The 21,261-nt window shown below is 52.7% G+C and overlaps 7 protein-coding genes across 7 annotated transcripts; 2 read left to right on the top strand and 5 right to left on the bottom strand.

The window, feature by feature from the left end:
- Window positions 1-28: 28 nt before the first annotated feature.
- On the bottom strand, window positions 29-1,403 carry J4E90_010381 (uncharacterized protein; the record flags this gene model as incomplete). The annotated part of the gene is made up of 3 exons (XM_051439894.1): window positions 29-312; window positions 462-747; window positions 831-1,403. The coding sequence occupies 3 exons, from the start codon at window positions 1,401-1,403 to the stop codon at window positions 29-31; spliced, it is 1,143 nt and encodes a 380-aa protein (XP_051286321.1).
- Window positions 1,404-2,821: 1,418 nt separating this feature from the next.
- Window positions 2,822-3,493, bottom strand: J4E90_010380 (uncharacterized protein; the record flags this gene model as incomplete). The annotated part of the gene is made up of 2 exons (XM_051439893.1): window positions 2,822-3,315; window positions 3,436-3,493. The coding sequence occupies 2 exons, from the start codon at window positions 3,491-3,493 to the stop codon at window positions 2,822-2,824; spliced, it is 552 nt and encodes a 183-aa protein (XP_051286320.1).
- Window positions 3,494-5,310: 1,817 nt separating this feature from the next.
- J4E90_010379 (uncharacterized protein) lies at window positions 5,311-7,146 on the bottom strand (the record flags this gene model as incomplete). Its single annotated transcript, XM_051439892.1, has 1 exon — window positions 5,311-7,146. One exon carries the CDS (start codon window positions 7,144-7,146, stop codon window positions 5,311-5,313), a length of 1,836 nt encoding a protein of 611 aa, XP_051286319.1.
- Window positions 7,147-12,545: 5,399 nt separating this feature from the next.
- J4E90_010378 (uncharacterized protein) lies at window positions 12,546-13,460 on the top strand (the record flags this gene model as incomplete). The annotated part of the gene is made up of 1 exon (XM_051439891.1): window positions 12,546-13,460. One exon carries the CDS (start codon window positions 12,546-12,548, stop codon window positions 13,458-13,460), a length of 915 nt encoding a protein of 304 aa, XP_051286318.1.
- A 1,500-nt stretch (window positions 13,461-14,960) lies between these two features.
- Window positions 14,961-15,838, bottom strand: J4E90_010377 (uncharacterized protein; the record flags this gene model as incomplete). Its single annotated transcript, XM_051439890.1, has 2 exons — window positions 14,961-15,523; window positions 15,577-15,838. The coding sequence occupies 2 exons, from the start codon at window positions 15,836-15,838 to the stop codon at window positions 14,961-14,963; spliced, it is 825 nt and encodes a 274-aa protein (XP_051286317.1).
- Window positions 15,839-19,708: 3,870 nt separating this feature from the next.
- On the top strand, window positions 19,709-20,148 carry J4E90_010376 (uncharacterized protein; the record flags this gene model as incomplete). Its single annotated transcript, XM_051439889.1, has 2 exons — window positions 19,709-19,899; window positions 19,947-20,148. The coding sequence occupies 2 exons, from the start codon at window positions 19,709-19,711 to the stop codon at window positions 20,146-20,148; spliced, it is 393 nt and encodes a 130-aa protein (XP_051286316.1).
- Window positions 20,149-20,199: 51 nt separating this feature from the next.
- J4E90_010375 (uncharacterized protein) lies at window positions 20,200-20,916 on the bottom strand (the record flags this gene model as incomplete). Its single annotated transcript, XM_051439888.1, has 1 exon — window positions 20,200-20,916. The coding sequence occupies one exon, from the start codon at window positions 20,914-20,916 to the stop codon at window positions 20,200-20,202; it is 717 nt and encodes a 238-aa protein (XP_051286315.1).
- Between the last annotated feature and the right edge of the window lie 345 nt (window positions 20,917-21,261).

Below are 21,261 nucleotides of genomic sequence, written 5' to 3'. Positions count from 1 at the left end.
TCACCAAAACCTTCTTCGTTGCAACATCCTAGGTTCGGACAACGACAACATGCTGTCTGATGAGGTTCTTCTCATCCACCACCCTCGAAGTCGCGTCTCGTGTGACATCTGTCCCGTTCATCCCATCCACCATGTGCGCAGCCACCGGCTTGACTTCTCCGACCCACGGATCCTTCGCCACGTAGAAGAGAAGATACGGCAGACTCGCCCCGGGTGGTTTGAACAGCCTCACCTTCTCGATGTACCTGTTTCCGCCAAGCTGTTCCTTATGCTGAAGCAGCAAATACCCCGCCCATCGACCTACTGGTGAGCCTGGACTCTCGTTAGCTTATTATCCTTCCCATCTCCTGGTCGTCAGGATAGGAGAAACTTCAACATACCCAGTATAGCCAACCCCCCCTTCCCCCCCTTCCCCTTCCCATCCATCACAAACTCATGCCCCGGCCACACCTTATACTCACTCTCCGGCGGCTCCAGCAACCCCAACGCATGCCGAAATATCTCTCTACTCCCCGCATTCATCCCCTGCGTCACAAGCAGGTACTTGAGCCCAGCCAGACTAGGCGCGCCGACGCGGTTCCACATGGCCCAAGCAATGTCCTGTGTTGTGCCTATGTCCGGGAGTTCAGAGGGCAGGGGCGTGCGGAACCAGGTGTAGGTTTTTGCGGAGTAGGTCATGGACATGATGTTCATGAGGGCGAGGAGGCCGGAGGGGTTGGCGGCGAACTCGTAGGATGCGCCTGTGGCCTGGGGGTTTGCGTCAGCAAATGTCGTGAGTTGGGTTGGAGGGGAGGGGATGGGAAACAGACCCTATATTCCCTCCCGCAAACATCATAATACTGCTTCGCCTCATTCGGCAACTCCCCCTTCTCATCCCTCTTAATCGCCGGCCCATCCCGATGATTAACCTTAAAACACCGATTCGGCCCCCCATCCTTCGCCGCCTTGGTATTCAGCCCGATCTCGTCAAACGCCGCCTTGATCTTATGATACGCATCAAAGTCGCACTCATTCTTTATCTTCTCGCTGAGTGCGTCACTGTCATCGAAACCCCATTTCGCGAGGTCGGCACGCCCGTCGCCGGTGAACGGGGACTGGCATGTTTCGGCGTACTGCGGGAAGTCTTTGAAGAGCCATCGCGCGATGTTGTCTTTGGATTTCATGGCGGAGTCGAGGGTTTGGCCCGTGGAGACTGCTTTGTCGAATTTGGCGTTGGGGGGTGGGGGGTCGGCGGTGGTGTGGACGGTGGAGGGATCAAATGTAGCGGCGACATGGTCTATGGGTGTGTCTTTGAGGTTGGCAGAGTAGTAGTTGAGGTTCGTGAGGGGACTGGAGTTGGGAGGGAGGACGTGTGTCGAAGCCAGTGTCGCGAGCACTGCGATGGTGAGGATGTGGAGCTTCATGCTGGATGCTGGTGTGGTTGGTGCTGGTGAGTGAAGGGCGTGCAAACGGGGTGAAGGTAAAGCATTTCGTTGGGGACGGTGGATACGCTGCGGTGAGGTCAAATGCGCTGGTCGGAGGTGAGTGAGGTGAGAGCGACCTGTTGAAGGAAGGCGCGGCCAACGTCAACATTCGACTGCAGAATTGTCGAACCGCTAGCAGGGGAGACTACATCAAGATGAAAACATGCAAAGGAGCTAACTTCACGGTAATGTAGGCTCTATGCTGCGTAGTAACAGTAACTAGTATCTAGCATTAGGTAAGTTGCGCAACAAGATGAAAGTTCAGATCTTTAACTTCAACATAGTGAAATGCTCACTCGCACTGCGCCATCATACTCGAAGCAAAGGACTAGAGAACAGATAATATGCCCAGATCGTGAATTCCATAACTATCTAAACAAGCTCCGCTCAGCCCTAATGCTAAAGAGGCAGTAACCGAGAACATTACAATGGACTCAGGTGTAGACATAGAACTAGAGCCCCAACAAGTACCTTATGCTGAAGATATGTATTTAGTAAACACCTACTCGGACGAGCTCGGCTACGACCAAAAGACATTTAACCTAACACTAATTCCAGGTGACAATTACACGTATCTGGAATTATCTACGTCTATGTCCGAGCTATGTTAGTCTAAGAGCAACATATTTGCCAGAGAGATGCATGTGGCAATGGAAAACTAGTCGTATTCGACTGGAACGCATAGGATCGGAGTGTCACTCGAAAGAAAGATGCGATTAGTTCTGCACATGGAGAAAGAAGAACAAGTCTACACGTACCTGTCTTACACGACGGAAGAAGAGAACACAGAAGCGGCTTCGCAGCACTGTAATCAACTACGTCCCAGTCAGCCAAAACTTCAACGATGTCAAACCCCGTCCGTCGCCACATCCCTCCCATTATGCTCAGTGTAGGTGACACATCCCTAGACATTTTCGGTAGATTTGGCATACCTATCTCCTGAAATGCTTTGTTATCAGAAGCGCGTAACACTGCATCCACAACATCACCAAGCCGGAAGATGTATTAGAAATCGATGATATTTCGTTCGTTTTGTAGAAGCTCTAAAGACCTCAGTGGGTATCCATGATAAACGCCAGTAAACCCTTGCACTTCGCAATGACCGTACTCCTAGTAATGCACAAACCCAGAGCACTACTCGGGTTGCCGCATGCTCGCTGGTAACGCGATGGTTCTACGCCGCTCGATGATGATGATGATGCTGTGTTGGTGGCTCTCCATGGATTCCAAGACATATCGTCGATCCGGCCGCAATGTAACTGCTTGTATGCCTTGCGCATCCATCGCGACCGTTGCCATCCGCAACCTGAGTCCCAGAACACCAATGCAGCAGCAGCCATCCATCAAACCCCTCACCCTCATCCACTCCTTACGGTACTAGCATCATCCCCACCCCCATCAACCTTCTTCTTCTTTTTCTTCTTCTTCGGCTCCTCCCCTCCACCTCCTCCCTCTCCATCCCCACCATCAACCTTCTTCCTCGGCCTCCCCAACTTCCCCCCACCTTCCCTTCCCCCACCACCCCCTCCTCCTCCACCACCCTCCCCATCCCCCCCAGCACCATCCTTCTCCACAAGCACGGCCCCCTCATCAGTATCAAACGCCTTCCTCTTCCTCTTGAGCTCCTTATCCGTCTCCAGCATCTCTGACACTCTGCCCAGCTTCCCCGTATCCCGCCTTAGCATAAACTTGAAATCGTCGAGCTTGATCTTGGCGCGCCGGGCGTGGTGCGCGACGGACGCGGCTTCGTGGCAGGTTTCGATGATGTAGTCGGTTATGATTTCGTCGAGGACGCGCATGGTTTCTGGTAAGGGGTAGTCGTTGTCGCCGAAGGCGAGGAGGAAGGCTTCTACTGGGGGGAGGTTAGTATGATTGGTTAAAAGGTGTGGTGGAAATGGTGGAGGTGGTGATGGGGGTTTGGGGTGCGTGGTGCGCATTGAGGGTGCTGATGGATTGGGGTATGGGGACTTACAGTCTTGTGTAGGGAACTGCTGGCCTTTTTGCCGCAGGCGCATACGTGGCTCTGTCATGATGCTGTGTCTCTTGCGCTCTTTGTCGTTGTCCGACTGCCTCGTTCTCCTCTCTCAGCGCTTCCTTTGCTCGTCCCTTCAGCGCAGCTATCCGTAATAATCGCGTGTAATGCCTGTACGTAACACCCGTATGATGTAGTTCCGCAGTGCCGTAATAGTCGTTTTTCGATGGTTGAGGTGAAGTCGCGAGTTGCAGTCGCGCTTGTTCCAGCGACAATAGCTAGCGCGCTGCGCGAGCTGCAATGACGATCCCACATGCGGCGGCCGGGAGTGCGCACAGACCAGTTGTCCGCGGGCGCAACCAACGTACGCGACTACAGTAAAGCGACAATCTGGCCTGAAGCGCGCGCTTTCACTAGGCAGCAACCTTTACCTACCCTCTCTGACTACGAGCGCATCTACGCTGAGATATACGCGAAGACACTACGGGCGACGAACGCACATCATCCGACACCTATCCAAAACCACCACGATAAACACTCCGCCTTGACATCTACATCTACATCCATCACGATGGTCAGTCCCCCTCCCCTCTCCCCTCTCCCCCTCTTCATTTCTCCCCAACTTACCCCCTCACACTAACTCCCCCACAGACCGCACTCTTCAACTTCCAATCCCTACTCCTCGTAATCCTTCTCACAATCTGCACGGCCACATACGCGCACGCGACTTTCCCGGGTCCCCTCGACCGGAACAAGGAGAAGTATTGGATTTCGCCTGTGTGGAAGGCTGCGCGTGTGGGGGAGCGTTTGAGCCCGTATGTTAGTTTGGCTTGTGTTGTTATGGCGGTGAGTGGAATTGCTTCCGAAGGAAGCATTTTAGCCCGATTTGTGCCTTCGATACTATGGGTGTAATGGGATGGGAGGGGGAGAGGGATATATGGGAATGCGAGAACGGAAGCTGACGATGTACAGGTACTGCAGTTTATGAGTTGAGCCGATTGTTATGCTGTATGAGGATACATCGTAGCGAAGGCGAACAGAGATGTCCGCGGAGGACACATTTACAAAGCGAGGCGTTACGGGAACAGCATCAGGAACTGGGCAATGGGCGGGCCGATCAAACTACCAGTCACACATCCACGAACTCAATCTTCACATGGATAGACGGCTACCGGTGGCAAGTAAGAAACGACCAACACAATACCACACAAACTCATCGAATCCAATGTGTTTAACAAGATTTCCATAAAATTAAAAAGGTTATATACATAAAGGCAGCAAACAAATCGCGCAAGCAAGCTTTCACACTCCTTGCCATCATTTTAGCCAAATGCCAGTGTACCAGCACAACCCCCCAAAGCATCCATCTAATCCACCCACTCCATCCCATAAAAAAGATAGAACAACAACCAACAACAACCACCGACCAGAGACACCACCCAATTTCGTACATATAGCAAAAGGTGATGATACACGACGTTTCCAGCGCCTAAACTAAAGAGCCAACTTCCCTTCTTCTTTGATAAGGAAGAAAAGAGGCAAACGACTCGCTCGACTCGTGAGATGAGAGTTTCTGACACATTTTGAGGGCATTTCCGTAAGAACAGCAGTAGTAGTAATAGCAGCAGCAAGTGACACGCGGGTAAGAGGATAAGTGAACCAAAAATCAAAAGCAGAACATGTTGGAATGTCCTGTGCCAGCCGGACCGGCTCCGTCCATTGCTGGTAACCCGTGTATAAGTGAAGAATGGAGAAAAGCCGCCGGTGTTGAGTAGAAAGAAAAAGTACCATAGCTCCATGACAAGTGACATCGTAAGGGAAGAAGGGGATGGGAAACAGCAACAGCGTGAGCCGGACCTAACTCGCTCTTACTGCTCAGTGCTTCCGGCTTCCCTCTCCCTTTTCGAAGCATCCATGGAGTGCTGGTCGTGAACCCCTACGTTCCTGCACACCCTCGACGTCACTCGCATCCTCGACCATGACGTCGTCGCCGCCGATGGACAGGTCAGGCTGGCTGTGTGCATCGTCAGCGTCTTCATCATCGTCGTCGTCGTGATCGCTGACAAGCCCAGGGTTCGACTCAACCGTGTGAGGGCTGAGATCTACCGGTGAGCTTGGCATGTGATGATCGCCTTCAGACTTGGTGGGAGACGGGAACGACAACGGCAGGCGCGCGTGGCTGGAATTGCTACCCTTCTTGCTGCCTGGTCGTGCTGACGGGGCTTTGCTTGCGGGTCCGCTGGCAGGGAGGCGCGCTAGATGCGGCGGCACTGCTGACACGGGGGTCGGGGCAGGGCTGTCGTCATCCGAGGCATCCATGGCGTCCAGGTCGACCTTTGCGCGGGCAGTCTCGACAAGCTCCTTGAAGTCGCCTTGGGCGCCGCTGTTGGCGAATCGGGCAGCAAGGTAGGGCGTCGATGATGACTTGGCAAAGTTGACCGGGGTGGTAACCTTGGAATCGTCACGTGGGGAAGCGTTCTGATCACGGTGTACCTCCCGGGCTTGTGGGACGGGTGCGGATTGCGATGCTAGTGGGTGGACGATGCCGGGAGTGGCAACAACAGGGAATGACACGGCTGGAGGCGCAACTGGAGCGCTCGCAGGTTCGGCAGCGGCAACAGGAGTACCAACATTGTCAACATCCACAGGAACACCACATGCGATGGCTGCAGCGTCGTGGCTCTTGAAGACCTGCGTGTGCTTGATCCGGCAGTGATTGAGGAAACCCTGAGTGTTGGAGAAGTTGCTGTGGCCACATGGAGCGCAGTACAGGCGCACCCACTGACCGTCCGTCGATCGCTTGTGCAACAACGGGTCGACCTTGGGCGCTGGTGCTGGAGTTTCACCAAGGGGCGTGAGCTTCAACATTCCAGTCGAAGTTCGCGACGTGCGGCCTCTGTGAGACCCATAGTCAGCAAAGCTGCCGCGCGTCGTCCTGCCTTCACCAGTGCCAAAGTACCCTTGAGCTTGCTGAGCGAATGCGCGTTCAGATACGGGGTCAAACTTGGCATCCGAGATCAACCATTTGGCGTAGTGGCGAGTGTACGGGCCATCGGTGACTCCCCAAGGAGCAGCATACTGCGGTTCTGTCATGCCAGAGCTGGGTTGCAACGAAGCACCAACCCCGAGACTGACATCCTCACTAAGACCTTCGGTACCAGGGAACGGGATGAGCGAACAACGCCTCAGCTGCTCGAGGGAAACCTGGCACTTGGCGAGCTCCTGCTCAATCAAACGAAGTTCGTTGTGCTTGAGCAAGATCTCGTAGTTGATTTGCGCCTCGATGGCTTGTTGCACAGGGGTCAGTCCAGAGTCCATGGTGGTCGATGGCGTGTTGATGGAGTCAGGTTTGGCAGTCGCTTGCTGAGGTTTCGCGGCCTTGCTCTTGCTTGCGCCCTCTTTCCTCGGCTGTGCCTTGGGTCGGGCATCCACTTCAGCAGAAGCAGGAAGACGTCCATTGTCGGTCGCAGCTTTCGCGTTTGCATTCGCATTTGCGTTGACCGTCGACGTTGTCACCTCACCGTGCGCGCCCTTCCACTTCTTCGCTACTGGCTCAGGACTGTCAGTCCGTTTCCGCTTGATCTTATTCATGTTGTTCATGAAGGGTGGCATGTCGACCGGCAGCGGTCTTGACTTGTGGAGCGTCGACTTCTCCATGATCTTGTCGCCAGGCGACTCGTTACACCATGGGAGGCGGAACATGGACTGCATTGTGAAAGAAGTGGAAGCCTAAAACCAACAGAGCTCATCTGTAGTTGTGAGGGTCGTGCGCATCGAAGTCGAGTGCTAGTGAGGCTGCAGGATGACGTTGCAGCAGGCGCAACAACAGTAATGCGCGACTTATATCTTCGGGAAAATCGAAGGGCAAGTCGTGCAGGAGAGAATATTAAAACGGGTAGGGGGTATCAAGTGCGGGCGAAGGAGTGCAGGAAGAGAAGCAACAAGCAGTTAAGCCGTTGAGGTGGTGGTGACGTGGAGGGCAAGAGGCGCGATGATCGGCCACTCAAGGTTGATAAGGTAGAGACAGCCGCACCAGCACGAAATTCCGGGCAAGAATTCGTGAATACAGGAGAGAGGGGCGTATTACAGGCGTGCAGGGCTACAAAAGGCCGTGGAGAGGCGGTGGTGGGGGGGAAGGTGAGGGGATGGTGTGCCAGACGGCGATGATGTTGTGATGAAGGGCAGCGACGACGAAGTTCGGGGGGAGCAGTCATTCAGCGCATTTCCACACGTACGGGCTGGCCTAAGCCGCGCTAGCCGGGGGGCCCCGGTCAGCCCACCTCCTTGCCGGAATTGGCGATGTTGCCCTTGCGTCTCAGACAAAAGTCTCGACAAAGCAATTCACATGAAAATAGCAGACATACTCACTATACCACAGTCAGGTCACCGTCTTCCTACCGCATCACTGGACGACGTCGCTGCCAGCTGCGCGCCCAAGGTTTGCTTTTCGCGCAATTTACATCATTATGGGGCCTTTCGCTAATTGTTAGCCAAGGGGCGCATCCGCTAAGTCGCTGCCAGCAAACGTTTAACGACTCAAGTCGTCTCAGTGTCGTTATGTCATCCGCTGCCGGCTGTCCGCGGGGAATCAACGTGGTGGGAGTAGGTGGCACCACGCGAGACAGAACAACAGCAACATGTTGCTGTCGCACTGCACTGCGCATACGCCAGGCAACAGCATCAATAGCATCGGAAGCCCCGGATCAGAATACGATCCCTGGGTACACTATCGCATTCCAATAGTCCACTCCGTACGTGCAACACCCACAACTCCCACCAGCCCACCAGGCCTCGATCACCATCCGGTGAAGTTTACACCTCACCCTCGCCGTGTGGAACAAGGTACTCTTCTTAGCCCAAGTCAATTATGCGTCCAAGCCTGGACGGCCGGCGCCATTTTGTGGCGTTGGGCTTGGCCTGCATGCGCGGCCTCCCTTAGTGCCGCCCTCCACACTGGCGACCACCAACCGGCCCACTCAGACGCCGCGAGCCTGCACCCCCCAGCTGAAACATTCTCAACACCACGATGGCGATCGGCTGGTCAAATCAAGCTCACGATTGAAGACGTCATGTGATGTATTTAAGATGTGTGGTTGGGCGGATTTGAGTGGCGTGTGAAAAGACGAGAATGTTCTTCGAAGAACACTGCACGTCACAAGGACTTGCGAGAGGCAAACTCCCACCGCGATGTGACTCTTATTGGAAACGGTGATGGGGATTGCGTGGAGGGCTAAACCTTGGAAGCTTATCGCGGTCCCGGGCGGTCTTCCGTCTCCGGTTTCGCCCGTGCTTTTCGATGCAACTTGCGTCGGCACGTGGGTGCCCCGATGCACGCTCCGGATCAGACACCGCTGAAATGCTCCCAAGCATCGAGAACACCAAATGCTCATGTTGAAAAGAAGGAATATCGCCTATCGCAATTCTGATTCTGCGCATCACGCGCTCGTGCTCAGGGCTTGTGGAACTGCATCGTGAAGCAAGATTCTCATGCCTGGTGATATCAATACCGGCGCATCTGCGGCGCTCGCTTCATCTTTGTCGCTGTCGCAATCGCCATTGCGGTTGCCATCGCGATTGTTGAATCGTACCCCACGACTCGTCGCAATGATGAAGAGGACGCACTTTCGACTCAGACTGGGGCTAGTACCTCGATCAGGCTAGTCATTAAGGTTGTACTTTGGTATACGGCAGATTCGCGATAGCTTTGATGTGGTTTGCTGGAGTGTTCGGCATGCATTTCGCAAAGCATCCTCCACCATCGCCAGATTATTGAACGCACGAGGATCCGGCATCAACGCCATCGCATCTTCGCACCCACTTTTCTTCTCAATCCCATCGTCTAGCAGTCTTCCCATGTAGCCAAGCCTCCGGTCCAACCTAAGGCGATGAGGAATATCACTCTTGTGTTCGCATCCTTCGAATGGTGTAGGAATCGCGGTGATGGATGTGCTGCTTTGACTGGCGGCTGGGGGGCGACGTATACGGTACTCTGTGTCGATATAGTAAGAGTGGATTGCGCGATCTCAAACATCAAAGACTCAACCTTCAGAAGGTACATTGCGTTGAGATTTTGTAAGCTTTTGTTATCGTATCGATGTAGGCGGCAGCACACTTGTTCAATATGTTTCTCGTGTGAGGTGCCCATGTACTGCAGGTTCCTCTGTTGCGATTGACTGCTATGTTCTGTGATGTTGTGTTTCTCTCAGGCATCTTTGTGTCGGTGTTGTGCGGGCGCTGAGGATTATAACAAAGCCTGCCCTGTTACAGATAAGATAATGCCGTACCTAGGATATATACGCTACTGTTATGAGCGTTGTAAGCAGGCTAGCTATACACTTGTATGCTTCAACTTGACCGAGTGAAGCAATGTACATGTGGTCTTGAAGCCTTGAATTACTCCCGGCCTGATCTCCATGCCTATTCCAGCCTGTATCCCCTATACCAAGACAACTTCGACCAACTCTGGTTCCTTCAAGTCGGGATAGTAGGCAAAGCACATGCCAACAAGACGGAAAGTGGCAAGGCCTACAGCGCTCGCTTGATAAGGCCGTATTATGAGCCCACTGATTGGAGGCATAGGTTCTCCCTGTTCCCCCTTCTGACTGGCTACTTGAGCGGCGCGGAACACAAAATCGCCTGTCTTTACTTCTGCCAACGCGATACCGAGCGCCGGAGATCCATCGTGATCATAGCGAAATGGATAGAGGCCTTGCAGTACTCGCCTTACTTCGGACAGAAACTTGTCTTGGTCTAAGTCGTACTTCCATTCTGTAGACTCTCCCAGAGGCAGCCCTAGAACTCTCTTCAAAGCTATATATGTGATGGTGTCCTTTTCCGGATACTATTTCTGGTAAATTGGCTTGAAAGTCAAGTAGGTCTTTTGGTCGAGGCCTGGTCGTAACAGTATTCTGCTGTACTGTGAGAGAACCAGCATCACTAGCCACGCCACAATGTATCTGGACATCGCGAAGGCGTGTCCAACACATTGACGATCGAGCATAGTGTCTAGATACGCTAGCACGTCCAGACTGCAGGTGCTCGGTTGAGCCTCGCAAATACGACGGATAGAACCACGGAGATGAATTGCTCTAGTCGCATACTTTTGGGTATACGTTGCTTCATCTTCCGTCACCAGGTCTTTCCATTTTGGAAATCGAAGTTTGGGAGGGACGTGGACATTCGGTCCAAATTGAGGATTATGCGCGACCAATTTGAGCCAAGCCTCAGTTTCGTTTAGCTTCTTCTTTAGATTCCAACTTGGTACCCAGGAAGGCCAGCCTTCATTCTGCTGGGAGAGTGTTCCGAATTCGATCGCGTTTGCGAGAACATTGTAAAGATGACCAGATTCTATCGCGGCGACGGCAAATTTCGTGTAGATGTGCGAGAAGTGATTGCTGTAATCCACAGGGCACAGCCGCATCAAATTGGGGTCTTGAGCAGCGGGCAGTCTCATGCTCAATGAGAGGCCATACAACGCATACAGGCGATCCCGTTCGTCCACACATTCAGCTGTATGATACAATTTCAGAAGTTGCAAAACTTTCTCAATCCGAGTTTCTGGGCGCTTTCCCTTAAACCAAACACGCTCTTTCCTTTGAAGCCTGGAATTCTCCAAGCTTTCAATAGTGTCGAAGACCTGGTTTGCCACAGTTGTAAGATCACAAACACCAACCTTACGCTGCTCTTGAAGAACTGTGTAATGTACTCGCGCACCCCGGTAAAATCTATGCCATGTAACTTCATCAAGCCCGTAATGAACGATTACCTCACGGGCAAGAACCACCTCTTGCACGATCCATCGTCTTGTAAACCAAGCTCGATTGAAGAACCGTTTCAACAACCGAGAGGTCGAAGTCGTTTCGTCAAGAGCATGTAGCCATGTTTTTCTCTTCTCGATCTGTGTGAGGCTTTCGTAATACGGGTCGTCAGAGCTGGCGCTGAACATTGGCCATACAGAATCAACCTCTTCGTCCGTCGCTGAACCCAGCCAGATCCGTACCGAGTGAGCTAAGGCATAGATTTTGTCCATCGCACGCACTTGATCGCTCTTCTCTTGTGTATTGACTTGATTGATACAGACTATAGCACTGGTCAGAATAGTTCTTTGCAGCATACGTCGGGACATACTAGCATCTATCCACAAATAATGTGGTATTGTAGGCTCTCTGAGGTATCGCAACATCTCATCTACCGCAACCATGATGCGGAGGCTTCGGCCGTCGCATGTGAAGGTTGTAAACTGCTCTTGTGGTCCCCAACAGTAGGAAACGCAGTCGTAGGCTGGCGGGCTTGTCTCATCATCTGCGATCTTCTGCACCGCAAGGCTACCGATGAGGGGTTCATCGAATGCGCCTGGCTCCAGACGAAGGACACGAATCTCTTCGCTAGCGCTTATTGGCTGATACTGGTAAGACGTCTCATGGTCCTCCATCATGATCTCCAGACCAGGTGTTGGTGTATTGCTGGCGAGATCGGTTCGAAGCAGTCGGGACGAAAGGTATGCGCAGTAGGTGACACCAGCTTTGTGGCACGCTGCTGACAACCTCCGAGTTATCAACAGAACACGAGGCGAGAAAGAAGAGCGCAAAGGTCGTTGGCATCACCCAGTCGTTTGTATACTTAGGTAGATTCCCATGCGAAGTCGCGTTCACCCCGCACCTGCGCATTCACAATGCAATGCGGCGCAGTCGACACATGACCGTTGACCAGGATACGGTGTTCAACCATTGGATGTATACGCGAGTGTGGTACAGGAACTGCGTGCTATAAAGCGAAGTGTTGGCGACAACATCGTGAATGTCAGCTTCATAGACTAGCGACAGCAGGCGATGTAGCTGCGGAAGGTGCTATGACATCATCGATGTCAACACACAAGAACGCGGTATCTCCCTCGCGACCGCTGGAATCACCTTGTCGCACACCTGTAGAGGTGCATGTCACGTAATGTACGATGTCGCGTTTGAAAGATGTGATGGAAGCCTCTCCATGAGTAGGTAGGGCCGTCAATAGGCGCCCGCAACCGCCGACGAGCTTTTCCCCACGAAACGTGACCCTGGGCACTTCATCTCACCCCGCAAAACCTCCAATCCATATCGATAAAGCAACACAAAATGACCATCACCAACGTAGCCCTCATCGGCGGCACAGGTACACTCGGCGCACCTGTTCTCCACGCGCTCAAAACCTCCGAGTTCGACATCTTCGTCCTCAATCGCCAAACATCCAAATCCGTCTACCCCAAAACAAAAGTCATCACCATCCCCGATGATCTAAACGTCGACGGTGTGGCCAAAGTACTGCGGAAGAACAAGATCGACGCCCTCGTCATCACCATTGCAGGCAGCCATGTCGAGTCGCAAAAGAAGCTCATCGATGCCGCGTTCAAAGCCGGCGTGAAGCGCGTGATGCCCGCTGAGTTCGGCAGCTGCGACTCTGCGGATGACAAGACGAACGAGATTCTGCCGCTAATGAAGGGCAAGAAAGACGTTCGGGATTACCTTTTAACATTGGAGGGGAAGGAGCGTGAAGACGGCATGGGCAAGCTTACCTGGACAAGTCTCGTCACAGGCCACTTCTTCGACTGGGGAATGACATGCGGGCTACTGAAGTTCGACGTCAAGGCTCGCAAAGCATACATCCTCGACGGCGGCAATATCAAGTTCTCCGCCTCAAACCTGGATTTCATCGGCAAAGCTGTCATCAAGATCCTGGAGAAGCCAGACGAGACTGCGAACAAGCTGCTTTACGTCCACAGCCACCATGTCACGCAACTCGAGGTTCTTGCCGCGCTGGAGAAGGCTACAGGCGACAAGTTCGAGCGCATCGATCAGAATAGCAAGGAAGAGCTGGATGTTTCTCGGCCGAAGATGCTGAGTGGAGATGGTGAGGCGAGGGAGGAGGTTGTCGCAGTGTGGGGTGTTGTTGCAGCGGACTGGAAAGAGAAGGAAGGCTTTGCAAATGATCTGCTAGGGCTGCAAGAGGAAGATCTCGATGAAGTCGTACGAAGGGTTGTGGCGGAGTTGTGAACGCGGGTCCGTTGTAGAACAGAGCCGCATACCTCAACGCGGGCAAGCCAACGATTGTTACGGACGTAATAGTAGTCTACCAATCACGCTAGTCGCGAAACTGCTATCCAGTACCAGTGATACCCGTCTAGTAACAATATGCGGGGGAATAAACTCCCACAAAATCACGTTCCCACGCAACGATGAATCACCATGATTGTTACACCCAAAGTTAATCGCTTAAAGAGTTCAGATCTAAGAGCGAAGCCCAGAAGACCGCGATGGTTCATGATTAGTCGTTCTTGCGCGGTGTACCAAGATCTACGTCTTCTTGTTAGTCCCAATGCGGTGCATGATTAGCGCAGCCCTTAGTAACCACTCGGTCGTGATTACTATTCCAAATCACGTGTAGCCTACCTAGGTAAACCTACATCGTCGGCATGAATGTATTTGGATATTATATAAGCCTTCGTAGTATACGCCATATCCAGAAAGTCAACACTATTGCCTATCATCCCGATTCCCCTCGCTCATAACCTCACAACATCCTCAACAATGCCTCTCTGGATAATCTATCACCCCCCAAACACCTTCACCTCCCTCGCCGACAAAACCGCCCTCGCAAACGAAATCACTAAACTCTACACCATCGTCGGCCTCCCTAGATTCTACGTAAACGTCCTCTTCCAGCCCATCCAACCAGAATCCTTCTTCATCGGTGGCATATCCCGTCCGTCCCCCAACACCGATGCCAACAAGCCCGGCCGCGATAGCTCAGTCCCCATGATACGGATTAAGATGGAGCATCTTGCTCGGCAATTGTACTTACATCCCTACCTAGTGTATATGACTCGTGTCATGTCGCGGCTGACTGGAAATAGTACTTCACTCGAGCACAAACACCGCTTTATGGATGCTGTGGATAAGGCGCTGAAGCCGTTTATTGCGGATAAAGGGTATGATTGGGAGTATAGTTGTGAGGATGTGGATAGGGATTTGTGGAAGGTGAATGGGATGGTGCCGCCGATGCCGGGGACGGAGGCGGAGAAGGAGTGGGCGGGGAAGAATTTGGCGGTGCCGTTTGAGGCTGAGAAGGGGGGGTTGGCGGGGAAGTTGTAGCACCTCATATAGTAAAAGCCCTGAACAGGTCTGGAGCCTACATCGACGCCAGGCCATCTATCCTTCATACTTCCATGTTAATGTAAGCTGCAGGCCTGTCCAGTTTTTTCTTGGTTGACGTGGTAGTAGACTTTGGATGAGTGAAGGTTAGATGTGCGTTGGTTGCATAGATGGATGGGGGAGGAGAGGTGTGTTTTCTGAACTTTCATTCACAAGTCTTCCGGGGGTATCATTCGTCCTTTAGCGACGCCAAACGCCTTCCCTACCAGCCCAGCCACCTATCACGCTCTCCAAAAGCATTTCATTTGCCCTTCCACAAGATCGTGCGTCGCTCCTCTCCGCACCAGGTCAGCCCGCGCAGACGCCTGACTTCAAAAGCGACCACCTCATCAACAGCCAATATTAATCCAACTTGTCGAAAAGCTTGAAGCGCAAACCTTCTCGCACACGCTCTCGCTTCGCATCCTCCACAGTCTTGATCCTGTCCTTCTGACCCTCCTGACCGCTGTCCTTCGCCTCGCCCTCCGCCCCGGAGCCCGCCCTCCAGACCGCTAGGTCGTCATCCGCGGCCTTGTACACGGATGATACATCGGATTGATCGTGGTGCTTGGGATCGGGCTTGTCGGGTACTGCGTGGCCAAAGAACTCGAATACGTCGCGCCGAAAGGCGGGATCTTGGTGAAGGACGTAACCGCCGAACCAGTCGGATTTGAGAGGCTGTGTTGCGGTCACCTGCTTCTGACCCTGGAAGGCGACGTTGGCCGCCGAGCGTTTCCTGGATGCGACAGAGGTGGGTGTCGGTGGTATGTAGGCGCTAGGACTGGGGGAGGGCATGGGTGTCCAGCTGGAGGTGAAGGCGGACTGCATGTTGGCTGAGGGCCGTACTGGTTGCGCTGGGCGTCGGGTGTCAGGAGGTGGAGCGGACATGTCGTTGGTCGCGTTGGTAGCCTTGGTAACAGAAGAAGCTGAGAGTGTTTAGTCTTGACGTGAAGGTGCTAGATAAGGAAAGACATCTCACCTTCACTACCCACCTTGATGCCTAACAGAAACAGCACTCCCTGATGCGCGAATTGCGAAGCGGTGCTTCGTACCAGCGGCTCGGTCTGGTCGACCCAGGCGGAAACATTCTCGCCGCTTGCCTTCGCGGCTACGGCTCCCTCTATGAGTTCCTTGTAGCATCCCCAGTCGGGGCCAAGCTCTGCTCGTAGAGCGAAAAGGAGAAGATCTAGATTACCCAGCTTAGCCGTGGTGGTCGTCTTTCGCTGTTGTCGGCGCGCCATTGTGGACATTCTAGAGTAGAGTAGCTAGGGGAGTGAAGCGGAGGGCGGAGGACCTGGGGGTGAGAGAGTCGGGGAATATATGCGGCGCTGAACGTGCCCAGCATCAGCCATGATTTCTGCTTCTTATTGTGAGATCATCCAGCCATATCACCATAGTGAAATGAAGAAGCACGATACCGAATTCAAGCACCTGAGGTGTTCTTGTACATGGTGACCGCTGTATAATAGTGACGCAGACACCTCTGAGTGACGCCAGGCTGCCGAATCGCCCAGCATGGGATTGCCCATGTACTCTCTCACGCGTTGCCTGCATCCCATCTCTTCGCAAATAGATAACGATCTTGGTCAGTCCAAAGTGCATTCTCAGCACCATCACTCAACCCGCCTCCGCAATCCAACTCTTCTTCGTTTTGTTACCCGTCGCTCACGCGTAGGCGCGCTCGCACACCAACAATCCAGAGCATCTGCACATGCAAATATCAGGAATGTAGACGTATCACATAGCTTTCGGGATACGTCCTCTTTTCAATATCGATTCCGACGCTCACATCGTTGCGCGTACCTACATCACTATGCCCGATGGGAACATCCAAGGCACCTGCCTGTGCATCATTTTGAAGCATGAGCTGCTCTTGGAATGACTGGTTCACTACCGTAGTCTGTGACATGTGCGTCGGGTGCGAGAACAACAGCTTGCCGGCTCTTTCATACGACATCCCAACCGTGGTCTTCACGATCATAGTCAGGCTGGTGGGGCAGGGATAGAGCGTGGACAGCGAGCTGAAGGCATCGCGAAGATCGGATCCAGTGAGTGCCTGCGCGTCGAGGAAGGGTGGCACGCAATAGTATACAGATATCTCATGGTCGATGTCGGAGGATGGAGGTTTGCCTGTGAGCGGTTGAAGTTCCGTCGGCGTCGGCGGTCGGAGAAGTCTCGGCCGACGCGGTGGTCATGGCGTCTTGGTGCGGCTTGATCTTACGCGACAACGGCAACAATCTCTCAACCTTCCACCTGTGCGAGAAATGCACCAACTTGCCGTCGCGGTGACTATCGAGCTCAGAACATTTGCGCATATTGGCGAATGTGCCCTTCATCTCAAGTCCTGGAACCCACGCATGCAATCAAGCACACCGCGGTAGTCGTCATTGACGCAGAGATCGCCTATATCAGTACAGTAATCGGGCACTAGGTGAGCCAGTTCGGCCGATGAGCCACCCCACCGAATTTATTCAAATTCAGAAATGAGGCTGCGCAGCCACCTACAAAAGCGATTATCGCGAGATTTTTTGGTGTATTAATTTATAGATGTATGCGAAACTTTCTATCTAATTAAATTTTGCTAGTGTCTTAATTTGCCGGCCGCGTGTTGTTGTTTTAGGCGGTGCTGGAAGGGGCGCTAGTGCAGGCGCAACACTATTTCCACGCCTAACAACACGACAACGCGGTGCTTTTTTTTTGACAGCGCTTCGTGAGGTTGTTCGTGAGGCTGTACTTAACCTATTCTAAGCTTTTTTCAGTGTTGCGACAGCTTGTTGTTGGGATTTGAGCTCCTTCGCGCGGGCGGCTTCCTTAGCCCTCGCTTTCTTCGCCATCTTAGCGTCCTTACGCTTACGCTGTCGCTGCGCCTTTGCCTCTTTGGCCATAGATTTTTTATATGCTGCTGCCGCCGCCTTGATCTCTCTATCGCGACTTTTCTAGAGTTGTAGCTGCTCAGCTTTATCCTGTTTTGCGGCCTCGCGCTCCCGGGCAGCTTGTAGACTCTGGGGACTCTAGAATTGAGCGCCACCTTGATTCTGAGTGTCCTGGTAAAGCCCGAGAGTCTTGCTCTGCTTTGTACGCTCTTTTCTGGCTAAAAGCGCGGTCGTGAGGGCCTCGTTTTTAGCGTGAAGCAGCTCGTTTTAGGTCTGTAGTCTGTGAAGTGCGACCCTAAGACGTTTGGCTTTAGAACTTGTTCTTTCCGCCACTGTATTAGCCCAAATTTTTCGGAGCTCGTTCTAGCTGTCGCCGTCGCTATTGTCCCCGATTTTTGGACTTCTATCTCGTTGCGAAGTGGTGGAGTTGAAGCGCTTTAGCACAACCTCCGCATCTATTGGCTACACCCCAGTAGCTTTAAAGCTCTGTACGATGAGATCCTGCCTTATTGTAGTGCCCTAGGCAGCCTAAAAGATGACAAAGAAGTCCTGTTTTGTTACTCTCGTCAGCCCTAGCGATTGCTGGAGATGGCGATCAAGTTCTGAAGAGTAGTGCCTTGCTAGAGGCGCGAAGACGACGATATTAAGCGGCTAGAGACTGTAGGTTGCGTGCGGGGGAAACACTAATAGCAGGATTTGGTGGGCGTCACAATACTCTATAAATTCGCGCGTTACGTGGCTGCTATAGCTGTCAAGAATAAGGAGACAGTAATCTTGAGCTGCTCTCTCGCTCGTTTCGCGGTTGAATACATTCTAAAGCCAGGACAATCTGATCTTATCGCTGCTCCAGCCTGAGGCTGAATTTGAGAAGAAAACCTGGTGTTTCTAGGCCTCTACAGCGTCTACCCAGCCTGATTAAATCCTAGAAACGCCCTGATATATTAGAGCTGGCGACAGTGCCTTCCCGGAAGCGCACACGCAAGCTAACAGCGTAATCTATTCTCTGTTGCCATCCTGGACGGTCGCTCGGGCTTCTTTTGATGCCTAAAGTGCCTTGGTGAAGACTCTTTTCGACGGTTTCGCGACGCTGACAAAGAAGCCCTTCTCGTCTATATTGTAGGTATTTTCCGACTGAATCTCGTAGTATTTCATTCTTAAATGCAGCATCTCGAAGTATAGCTTGTACTTGAATAGGGAGTCCGCCAGGTGTTGTTGTCAGTTAATTCGGGCGCTCTATTTGAGTGTAATCGCGTTCTTGTGACGGTGAAGGAACCGCGTAACCTAGCTCTGAGAAACCGCGCATTTCCTGATTAAACTAGCGAAATTTTGTACTATCTCCCGCGTTGGTGGCAACCCTCTTCTTGTGCATCTTTTGATGTATATAACAAGTTCCTGCTCTTGTTGTGGGCTGAGGGAGCGTCGAGCGAGCGCAGCGTCTGCATTTGGGCGTGTTTTCGTCTAATGCCGCTGCGACAACGTTGTTTAGTCGCAACCCTACCGTTTCGCAACTTCGCGATAGCTAAAAGATGCGCTGTCTTCGCGCGATTTGATATCTTCAATCGCTTTCTGAATTGGGTCCATATTTGTGGAGTTGTGGCGCGTGCAAGGTTGGGACGGTTGGGGTGTTTTGATGTTCGGGGTGGCTCATCGGCTGAACTGGCTCACCTAGTGCCCGATTACTGTAACGCTCACAGTAGATGCCTTGCTTCAAGCGCAGAAACCTTCTTCCCAGCTGGAAAGGCGATGGCAAGACTTACAGTCCTCGTCAGCCATGTCCCACCTTGCTGTATTGGACTTGTACTGTAGAGCCACTCATAACCATGGAGATGCGAACGATACCCAGCAAATCGACATCTGTTAATTCACAAGTTTAGCGAAGGATATATCCGCCTCGTGACCAAGACGGTTTAGAATGTTACTATCGCATCAGGTGGTCTTCAGCTTACCGTGGAACATCTGGTACAGTATGCGTCATCATGTCTTTCCGAACCGTGCGACGACCGAACATATTCACAATCCAGAGTTCACCGTTACGTGGTTGATGCCACGCGCTACGCGAGTGAATACCGTCACACAAAGCTCCGTTCGCTGAACAGCTGACAATTTCCTTTGACTTCCTTGACTAACCCACAATCCTTTGTCCTCTATTGCGAAGATCGCACGACGATAACCATGCCGCTGTTCGGATACGGAAATGCCCCAAAACCAAGCGGCCAGGAAACCCAACAACCACAAGACATGAACGCCCAACGACTGAGACGCGAGAATCGTCGGAGAAGCAGTGACCTTCGGCAATCCGATGAGCAAAGCGCTCCAACACCCACGAATGCAGGCGCTTCAACAGCCAAGCGAAGCGACACCCCGACCCTCCGACAAGAAGACCTTCCGGCATCGCACAACCTCACGCGAGAACACATCCAAAAGTGGAGGTGAGTGCTAGGATGTCTTCCTCAAACGCCACTCTAACCCAGCGTAGGAACGCCACGTACGAGATCAAGGCCACCTTCCCCTACGTCGACCTATGGCCATGCATGTACTGCCTCAGTAACATAGACTTCCGCTACCGAGAACGATGTTCGCGCTTCCACTGCGACAACCCTGAGTGCGTCGGCCGCGGAAAGCTGCAGGTCACTTGCTTCTGGGACATAAAGGCAGGGATAAAGAGAAACGAGGATTAAGTATGGGTGGTGTGGCTTGATATGGGAAGGGTGGCGATCCGAGCGATGCGTTTAGGTCGGTTTTGGCTGCGCCCATGGAAGCGCATCGATGACTTCTAGACCGTCGATCCAGGCGCCGTGTGGCCAAAGCGAGTCGTTCCAAGGCTCTGATGTGTCGAGCAATATCACGCTCAGCTCGCTGTCTTCTTCGTCTACCTCGGATTGTTCACCATTCACGCCTGTTGGGGACGCCGGCGATGTCGCAGGGCCCTCACGCAGAGTTGGCCGAACAAGCTTGGTATTCGCCATGGTCGGAGGAGGAGCTGCTTTCGGGGACTCTTCCCGCACTGTCGCCTCCGCAGAAACCTCGGACACAGCTTCTGGTGTTACTTTTTTGTCGGACGTAGCCACACCCTGCTCCCTTGTTCGCGGTTGCGCCACCGGTTCGTCTTCATCGTCTTCAGCCGCTGTCCCATCGCCCGTGATTGGTATCTTAACCAACACACCCTTCCTCTGCTTATCGATCTCCGTATTCATCAGATTCGCTAGCCGATTATGGTCCTTCGAAATCCGCGGAAAGTTCTCGTTCACGAACGCTTGCATCATCTCAGCGGAGTCTCGAGCTCGATCTCGACATGCCATGATGTCGCCAAAATACTCGCGGTAGACTGGACGCACGGCGGAAGGTAGCTGCTTCGTGATCTTGACAAAGTTGGCTTGGACATGGTACGGTATCAAAAAGGTGAAGCCTCTGGACGCGGATGAACTGTAATAGGTGTAGTCTGTCATGGTTGAGCTTTGAGCGTTCGGCTTGATCGAGTCTTTAGCTCAGCAGCAAGTGTTATCGGGACGCAATACGCTAGAATTATGGAAGCTCGAGCATACTCATACAAGGCATGGTCAGTGTAACTTTAGGCAACATCCATCACGAGGGCAACATTGCAGTGAATTAATTTGCAAGTATTTCATTACCACAGGCAACCATGGTACTGCGATGACGCAGAGCGAGACGAGCCACTCATGACTTCCGAAATACATAACCACCACATACGCAAAGGTACTCCTCATTAAATGAGAGAGATCGCAATCCTCAGAGTCTTACCACACTCAAGCGCCTACAAGCCGTCTAAACTT

Source organism: Alternaria incomplexa, assembly GCF_024043165.1.
Source record: "Alternaria incomplexa strain BMP 0042 chromosome Unknown scaffold_21, whole genome shotgun sequence".
Lineage (NCBI taxonomy): Eukaryota > Fungi > Ascomycota > Dothideomycetes > Pleosporales > Pleosporaceae > Alternaria > Alternaria incomplexa.
The sequence above is the reverse complement of the archived record's forward strand: the minus strand, read 5'-3'. Positions and strand labels throughout refer to the sequence as shown.